Below are 9,855 nucleotides of genomic sequence, written 5' to 3' on the forward strand. Positions count from 1 at the left end.
AATCTGTTCTACGTACTTCCGCTTTTGCTTAATTTCAGAAAAGCAAAGTGGTTTGTGTTACTGTTAGAATAAGTATGTTGTAGTTTTTTTCGTAATATCTCGTTAATTATATCAAAAAAGTATTCAGTTATGAAAATAAAATGACGGGATAATTAAAAAAGTGTTGAAATGAAGCTTCTTCGGAGCACGCATGCGCACAATAGTGAAGCTGAGCCGGTGCTGAGTCTTCGCGAATTTTCCTTCATAGTGAACAAGAATTGGGTGAAATTGGATCATATAAGCTGGTTAATGCATGATGAGCTAATAATCAATAACCTACAAAGATAGGCTCATGTGTGATATGCTACGTGTCACTGAGGTTCATACATGATCACAGTAAAACTGACTGGACCCAGTATTGCTAGAAAATGATATGTGTGTGAACTATCTTGATTTATCTTTATCTTTGAATAAAATCGCTAGTAGTGCTGACAACCTTTCACCGGCGTCACACACGATCACGATTTCGCCTGGTGTGCTCGCGCGCAATACGTCACGACTGTTCGAGAAGTGGACGCGCGTGTCGAAAGCGAGACAAGTTCCATCCTGGCTAAAAATAGTTTCTACCCGGTATCGGTAGGTTGGGGTACATGTCTAGTGACGTCATTTGTGCTTTTTTTTTGTGAGGGAGTAAATTGACCTTTTCTGCAAAGCCACTCGGTGTGTGTTTGTGTGTACGCCATAACGTTTTCACCCCCTCCCTCTCTCTACGTATACACACACAGACAATAATGTAACTTCTTATTTAAACTAGTCACGAGCAGACTCGTTTAAGAGCCAACACAGACGGATTCATAAAGAGGAATTAGTGAGCGGTAAGACGTGGGACAATAAATTACAACATGAGGGTAAAAAGGATCAATGCTAAGATAGAAAAAGGTTCCAGTGTGTACGTGCACCGGCCCGTCAGGGAAGGCTTGGTTGGGGTGGGATTAACGGCTGGGAAGAGGGGGATGACTCATACTGTATATGATGGACACTGCATTAGATATAATGATGTTTCCGTGGTGGGAGTGGGGGGTTGGCGTTTGAAAAATATCCTCCAGCCTACGCCACATGGTCAAAAGCCGCTAGGGTCCTCTGTGGCGGTCTCTTTGCTAAAAGTATTTGGCTCAATATTTAGGGGATCAGTGAGGTTGGATTTTGTCGTCACAAGCTGTATGGCAAACAAAAGTGACGATAAGCCCAAGTCTGATATCCGTTAAGCGCGTGTCGTGTCCTGTAGCTTATAAACTTATTTTTCTAAGCATAGGGTTAGGCTATCACACAAATTACCCCTGACACTTGTTAACGCCCTCTTTCCCACCACCCCAACTCCACCATCATTGTTGTGAGCGCACACACACACACACACACACACACACACACACACACACACACACACACACACACACACACATACACACTCCCTAGTCATAACTGAGTGACGGCAGGTCGCTATGGAAACTGCGTTACGCTCCGGGCGGCCGAGGGAGAAAACAAGAGCGTGAGGACTCGTTTCACTCTTCATTTCAGCACCACGCGCCTTCTGGACAGCGCCCGGTCTGAGCGGAGTGAGTAGGGACTTGAAAGGGAGAAAAAAAAAAAACCTCATTCAAGACACGCGAACTCTCCGAACCTGTAGCTCGGTGGATACTCCAGGTTTAGTTTTGCTTCCAAGCCAGGAGCCTGTCGCTCCCTCGAATGTCACAGCAACAGGTAAGAACCCCCCTTCAGCCCTGTTAAGCCTATGTTTTCTAATTCTGGTAGAGAGAGGTGGCATTTTAGTGCCCTTTCGGCTGCCTGCCTCTTAATTGCAGTTAATTGCCTCCACCTGGCACCTCAGGTGTAAATAAGTGCGTAATAAGGGGATTAACGCGAAGACCAGCAGGGCAGATGGTAACACAGCAGGACTCGGGCTCGTTTCCAGTTCATTTTGAATAATGATGGACTCAACTATTATATCCAGTAGGTTTGTTAGTTCATGTGAACAAATGGGAGCAGCTTTGCTGTAGAAATCTATGTTTTGTAGAGAAACATTTCAACCTCATGTACTGTTGTGTGGTAACACGATGGATGCTGAGTTGTTGACATCTGTGTTCGAATTTGTGGGTTATATTTGGTCACTTGAAGGGAAAGTGCGAAGAAAAGAAGCGAATGTATTCAAAAGTACTCAATATATCTCTTATTTGTTTTTAGAAAAAAAGGAAAAAGTCAAGGAAATGGACAGCTACACTGGTTAGGGTGTTTTTTTTTTTTTTTTTTTTTTCTCTCCCCTTTTTAACACCCAGGCCAGGACTGCTTGTTTACCTCTGTGCTTGTAACACAGCAAGCTAAGCTCAAAGAGCATCATTTGTTTGTGTACGGTTCACATGTGGTATTATGTGAGCTTCAGATTTGTTGGGTTTTCAGTGGCCATAGATTAGCTGAGCCGATACGCCTGGATGAGTCACTCAGCCTGCAAGTTTGCAGAAGAGTGCGAAAGGGGAGGGGAGGGGAGGAGACGGGGGCCAGTTGAAAAACAGTCCCGCAGTGCCTCTTCGTCTCCTCAGCACATTGTTTCATTGTGTATACGATCGGTGTCAGCTCCTGGAGCTCTGTTCGATGCCTCTGGAGGTGCGATAATTCTGCAACTTGAGGCTGAAGTGGGATGCTGATGTCTTGTTCACAGCAGTCTTTCGGGAGCTCTTTGTTGTCTCACAACTTGTTTGTTCGCTGGTAAGCAGGCTTACTTTCTTTTTAAAGGATCAGCTAGGATTGTCTTTAGTATCGTTAACCTACAGAGTAAAGAGTTGGTTGATATATTAGAGGACATCTAAACACTCCCTGTAATAAATTGTTTGTGTTTGCAACTGACTGTGACCCTCTGATGTCTGCCAAACTGATACTGGAAAGCATCCCATTACAGCTCATTAGTATCCCTGTGTTTAGCCTGCTAGTATTGAAAAATCATGGCAATCAGCAGCACTCAGCTGTAGCACTGAGTGACAACTATTGATTAAAGCACACAATAGATCATAATGGGCTGGTATGAACCGCAGTTGCTTTCTCAAACACGAGGGCTCACTGCCTGAGACGCTTCGACAGGCGCACACAATCACACGCTCAATCATAACGGAGGCTCTTCGGATGTACTTGGTAGTCAAATACTGTGGCTCATTGAAATAATGTACCTAGTTTGTGGGGATTCAGGGGCTGTGTGTGTTCTGCACACGAAAGACGAACCAAAAAAAAAAACAACAACTAATTGACTGATATTAACTTTCCACTTTGTTCCAATTAATTTTTCAATTTTCACAGGCGCTACACTAAAGCTTTCCAGCACTCGCTTGAACGTGTGCCACTGTTTGTAACGCACACACATCATGTGCCGCACGCACGGACACAAAAACAGATGTGTGTCTTTAATTAGTGACGTTGGTGTGATTAATGCAGTCTGTTGGTGATGACTCATTCAGCTTAACCCTTGCTCCTCTGGTGTAAAAAAATAATAATAAACAAAGATTTAGTCTGACTTTACATGTATTGCTGTTGTCTTACAATACAACAGTTGAATAGTATAGTGCTTTTTTTCTTCTTGTTCTTTTAATGTTTTGAAGAGATCAGAACTAGATGTAATACTGCTATGGTTAAGAAGTGACTAATTCATGTGGTATGAGTTGTGGGTGGTAAATTCTTCAGTATTTCAGACTCCAAACACCTTCCCTTAATTTGTTGTAGTTGGGCAGGAGAGGAATATTTATGCAAAGCACATTTACGTGGATTGCTCCATGTGTCAGCTTGTCAACACAGCAGTTACATTAGCATTGTGGAAAAGCTGTCAGCCAAGCTGTGACTTGCAGACTGGCGGGGAGCGTGCATCTGAGGGTGACTGAGTGCTAAGTGTGTGTGTGTGTGTGTGTGTGTGTGTGACAAACGGCCAGCGTGAGAGAGTTTAATATGTATCACATTTTGATAGGGTTTTTATTAAACTCTTACTGTCTCCCTCCTCCATCCCCTCAGGGCAGCAGCATGTCTGAAAAGAAATCCAGTCAGCGGTTTCACAGCCTAAACACTGAGCAGGTGGAGGTCCTCCATCAGGTTCTATCGGAAGTGGTTCCTATCCACGGCCGTGGGAACTTTCCAACACTGGAGCTGCGTCCTCGTGACATCATCATAGCAGTGCGGGCCAGGCTGCAGAAGCAGGGAATCACAGTCCGAGATGTTCGTCTGAATGGCTCCACAGCCAGCCATGTCCTTGTTCGAGATAACGGAACGAGCTACAAGGACCTGGACATCATCTTTGGAGTGGAGTTGCCCACCCAAGAGGAGTTCCAGGTACAATTTATTTTTACAGTGCTTTGGTAGAACTGGGAGCAGTTCATGGTTAAACGGGTTGAGAAATGGGGTTCAGTCCTCTGCATTTGGCAAACATTCATTCTGTTTTGCTATCCTTAAACACCAGGTGCTCGTTAGACTCTGTACTCTGCTGTGCTGAATATTTACTATATCTAAAGTGAGTAAAGTGATTTTCCTGGTGCAATATAGATAATGATAATGCTCCAGTCCTAATCATCATTGTAGAATATTGTACGATAAGGCTTCTGGTGCTTTTAATAGCATAATATCATCATACAGACACATAAAACCATAGCAGCACCACGATATTCACTTTAGAAATACAAGCAAAGCTGCACTCAGATCACTGTCATTAGCTGTAGCCGTCATGCTGTTGACCTCTTGTCCCCACAGGTGATCAAAGAATCTGTGCTTGGCTGCTTGCTGGACTGCCTGCCTGCCGGAGTCAACAGAGAGCGGATCAGCAGTGCAACTATGAAGGAAGCCTATGTTCAGAAAATGGTTAAAGTCTTCAATGAACATGACCGTTGGAGCCTGATCTCCCTGTCAAACAACAGCGGCAAAAACCTGGAGCTCAAATTTGTTAGCGTGCTAAGGCGGCAGTTTGAGTTCAGTGTGGACTCTTTCCAGATCATTCTGGACCGTCTACTAGAGTCCTACATGCAGCAGGACTCACAGCGCAAAATGAGTACTGTTAATCTTAAGGACCAGCCCACAGAAAGTCCGAATGAATCCTCTCCCTCAGTGCTCAATCAAACCACAGCTCAAAATAATAAGTCCACAGGTAGAGACTTATCGAATGAAAAAAATGCTCAGATCAGTCGGACACAAAATAGAGATAAAGTACTTGAAAAAGAGTCTCAGACCGAATTCTCACAACAAATTGAACAGACAAACCCAGAGAAAACATTAGGAGAAGTGGAAGAAGTGTGTGAGCATAAAGAAAAATCAGATGAGACAGACCAGACATCTTTAAATGTTTTGTCAGAAAAGAAACAAACCAGCGAGGAAGCTGAGCCCCCAGCTCAGACTGAACTCAGACACGAGCCAGAGCTCTTAGACAAATCTAACTCCTCAGTGAGTGTAGAACAGTCAGAGCAAATTAAGCCCTGTGATGGCCAACATCCAGCACATTCAAATCAAAAAGAACTCTCTGTTCAGAAAGAACACGTTAGCCATACAAAACCGCCTGATGAACGGAGAGAACTCACAGGGCAGATGGGACATTCTGATAAGCCCGACACCTCACAAAAAGCCCAGGCAGAGAGTCTAAACCCTTCAGAGGAGCCTCACAGTACAGAGAACTCTGATAAACCAAACTTATCTGAGTGTTTCAGGGAGGATCACAGAAGCAATGAGGCAGATAAAACTCTACACGTGTCTGCTCCAGACGCTAGCACGTCCTCATTTGCAAAGATAGAGACTCAGTTGGAAGATGAAAGAAAATTGGAAACAGAGAACAGTGAGGAGATTAAAGCAGAGAGGCAAAATGATGCAGAAATGAGTGAAACCACAGAGGAGATTTCAGCATTAGAGGAGAAACATGGAGAAGACACACAGAGTATTGATTGTTCCTGCTCCACCTCTTACACTATTACACTTAGCAGCACACAGCCTGCTGACACTGAGGATACACTGGAGATTTGCAGCACACATCCCACCGATAACTCAGAGAAAGCCGCAAACACACATGATGCCGTCAGCCCTCCAGATACTCAGGATATTCTACCTGCACCACCTAGCCTTGCTTCTGACAAAAAGACCTCCTCTCCTCAGTCTGGTAAGATCTCAGAGAGACTGTCTCACATGGTGGTGCTCAAACACTCATCTCCTAAACCCCCCCGGAGGATGTGTAGAAAGGCTCCCTCCAATCCTTACCCCAGCCAAGTTTCTGAAAGTGATATTGTCAATGAGCCCTGTTTAGAGTCAAACCTATTCCACACACCTGAATCTAACACAGCCTTTAACCTGCAGTCAACAGTTTCTAGTTCGTGCCCTTCAAATATCCCAACGACTGGGCTTGAGCCTAACCCTTCCAATAACCTATCTTCAAACCCTGACATTACCTCAGCCTGTGGTTTAGCCCCTGATATAATCTCTGCATCAGCTGTGGATCCCAAGTCTGTGTTACCTCAAGAGCCATCTTCCTCTCAGATAATCACTGAGAGTTCGTGTGAAATGAGCCTAAACGAGACGGTAAACACACATGCTGTTTTTGATGAGCAAAGCCAGTCCTCCTTGAGAGAAACTGTCTCCGACCTCAAACAATCAGGGCCTCTCGACTCAGTGGAAACATTAGTTTCATGCAACGACACATCCAGCTCCAACAGCCCAGAACCTGGACATCCTACAGACGAAGGTGAAGTTGGAGCAGAAGAAAGGACCAAAACGATTAACATGAATCAGACAAACATCAGTCCACAAGAAGCAGAACTTAGTCCACCCCTCTCTTCTGACTCTGGCACCCCTCCTGCATCCTCTCTCAACCCTCCTGTTCTCAGTCTCTCCCCTCCATGCTTCACTCCCTCACCCCCCAGTCTCAGCCCGCCACCATGTGTAACACCTCCATCTCTGATGTTAAACACCATGAGTCCGACTACCAGTTTTAGCTCTCCACCTCTAAGTTTCAGTCCGACCTCGTCCTGCCTTAGCTCACCTCCTTACCTAACCCCTCCAATGCTCAGCCTCAGCCCTCCTCCAGTCTGTCTAACCCCACCTTCCCCCTGCCTCAGCCCTCCCCTCCTCTGCCTCACTCCACCCGTGGAGTCTGAGGACATTGTACCTCAGGTATCTTCAGACCTGGAGTCTGTGATACTGAATGCAGAGAGTGATGAACAGATTCAACAGCCCTCCCTTCACTCAGGGGTTTCTCCTTTGGAGTTGGAGGATAAAAAGGAACACGATTATATCTCCTCGTTGCCTCAGGATGCTGAGCCTGTCACTTTTCCAATCACAATCACAATCCCAAGCTCTAACTCGCATGTGTTGCCTCACTCTCAGTCTGGAGGCTTCGGGGAATCTGCCTCTCCAAAAGCCATCGAAGCATCCACTTCTGTGCCTGAGAACAAAGAGCCCCCTAAGGTAACAACAGACATGTCTGAAGACTGCAGTGCTCCTTTGGCATCTGACTCAGTCCCTGCTGTCGAGGTCCTGGCAGAGAGCATGTATGGTGACTTTGAGGCTGCCATGGACCACCTGCGCTATCGTCTAATCGCTACCAGAAACCCTGAGGAGATTCGAGGAGGTGGCTTGTTGAAATACAGCAACTTGCTGGTCAGGGACTACCGACCTGCCAGCGAGACTCAGATAAAGACGCTGGAGCGCTACATGTGCTCACGCTTTTTCATCGATTTCCCAGATGTGCAGGAGCAACAGAGGAAGATCCTGTCCTACTTGAAGAACCACTTCATCGGTGAGGAGAGAAGCAAGTACCAGTACCTGATGACACTGCGGCGCGTGATAGATGACAGCACGGTGTGTCTGATGGGGCACGAGAGGCGTCAAACACTAAACATGATCACAGTGTTGGCATTGAAGGTTCTTGGTGAACAGAACATCATACCTAACACAGACCATGTGACATGCTTCTACCAGCCTGCCCCGTACCTTGCTGAGCACAGTGCCCCCTATCTAGCAGAACCCAGCTACTGCAGCTACTACATACCACAAGGGGGATCCACTCTGCTGTACCAACCTTACCCTTTACACCTGCACCCACAGACGGGACTAGTCTGAGACCCCCATGAGCATACAATGCACACAAAACCCACAACTGATCAAGGGGATTTTGTTTACTGCGAAGGAAGATCGGGAGAATGGAAACTATAATCCAGGGATAAACTGTTTGGTCTATAATAGACCTGTGGGGGTGGGATTGAGTGGGTTTTTACAGTAAACTCCCTGGGTACTCTATAAGGTCCTAACATGATTATATGTAATTATCTGGGCTTTGTGGGAAAATAATAATTCTTCCGATATTGTTCAAAATCCAGAAAATGCTGTATGCACTGCATGAGTCATAGGCCTTTGGTCTCCCTGGGAAACCAACTGTGCTGTTGACATTCACACACACAGACACAGACACGCATACACACACACACACACACACACACACACACACACACACACACACACACACACACACACACACACACACACACACATACACACACTTCCAGGTTCTTAAATTCTTGTACACTCTTTTCATGTTCTTACTGTGTTGTTCTTAATGGGTTTGTTCAGAATGTGGACCTTGCCTGTGGTTGATGTTGTGCATGGATACATTAGGACTGTTTTCTCACTGCCAAATACTGTGTGAACACTATGCTTCTCAAACAGTTTCATGTAACTTTGTTACTCCTCTACAGATGGAGGTGTATTCTAAAAAAAAAAGAAGATAATAATACCGTGGGACACGATGTGTGTACAATATTTTCATCAAAACACACACACACACATAAAACATATGCACAACACATATGCTCACACACATGCAAACATGCAACCAAACATGTAATACTGTATGCACACAAAGTTAAAAATAAAATGCATGAGTAGCTAAATAGATCCCATTTAAAGTCGAAGGAAAGGCTTTTAATTTATTAGAAATTGATCTATTTTTGCAAGACTTTCAACAAGATAAAACAGACTGGTTAGCTCTTAAAGAAAAATGCCAACAACAATGCCTTTGGTGTAGACTGTACAGCATATCGGTTACAGTATATTGTGTGCAAATACAATGCATTGTTTTCAGGTAAATTGTGTTAAGATGTAGTGCTTGATTCCTTTCCCTTGTGAAGTCCTTTCAATGTGAAGTATTGTATCATCTGGTGTTACTTTATTCAGTGCTAAAGTTTACTCCGTGGACGTGGTCAGGTCATAACCATCTTTTGGTCATCTCTAAATACGGCAGATGCAGATCTGTCCAAACTGAAGGAATTAGGTTTAAACTGACATGACTGCTCTCTGATTTAACCAACAACAACAAGAAACACGTTCAGTAAACCCTTTTAAAGTCGCGCAACAGTAACTTTGACCAAAGATGGTTCGGTAAGGAAATCAAGTGCCTAAATGTGAGACATCATTGGCATGTCTTTATCTCACTGCACTGTGGGTGTGACTGGGGTGGGTCAAGGGACGGGTTGGGTGTGTGTTCAGTTGTTTGACCCCTGTTATTGCTGCCCATTTTGATGTCTTCTTTAATGTAGTCCTTTGTTGTAGTTCATTCATGTACATTTTGATAAAATAAAAGAGAAACCTTACAAACCTTCAAGATGTGAGAGAGGATGATTTTTTTTATCCCCCAAACAGCCGATTCCTGACTTTGAAGAGGGAAAAAAATTCCAATATAACTTGGCATTTTGTACGAAGCACATGCACTTCCCTCCCACTGCACTATTCCCCAAAATGACACACTGCACAGCTTACGCATCCTCCCCATGATTGAGCTCTGCAATGATCCACTTAAGCGTGACCGTCAAATCACACTGTTACCCAGGA

At 44.7% G+C, this 9,855-nt stretch overlaps 1 protein-coding gene across 1 annotated transcript; it reads left to right on the forward strand.

Moving 5' to 3' along the window:
- Window positions 1–1,621: 1,621 nt before the first annotated feature.
- Window positions 1,622–8,452, forward strand: tent5d (terminal nucleotidyltransferase 5D). Its single transcript, XM_075480973.1, has 4 exons — window positions 1,622–1,737; window positions 4,021–4,335; window positions 4,750–5,033; window positions 7,467–8,452. The coding sequence occupies exons 1-4, from the start codon at window positions 1,723–1,725 to the stop codon at window positions 8,089–8,091; spliced, it is 1,239 nt and encodes a 412-aa protein (XP_075337088.1). The 5' UTR covers window positions 1,622–1,722; the 3' UTR covers window positions 8,092–8,452.
- The last annotated feature ends 1,403 nt before the right edge of the window (window positions 8,453–9,855 follow it).

The sequence above is a fragment of the Odontesthes bonariensis genome, chromosome 13 (genome assembly GCF_027942865.1).
Source record: "Odontesthes bonariensis isolate fOdoBon6 chromosome 13, fOdoBon6.hap1, whole genome shotgun sequence".
NCBI classification, from domain to species: domain Eukaryota; kingdom Metazoa; phylum Chordata; class Actinopteri; order Atheriniformes; family Atherinopsidae; genus Odontesthes; species Odontesthes bonariensis.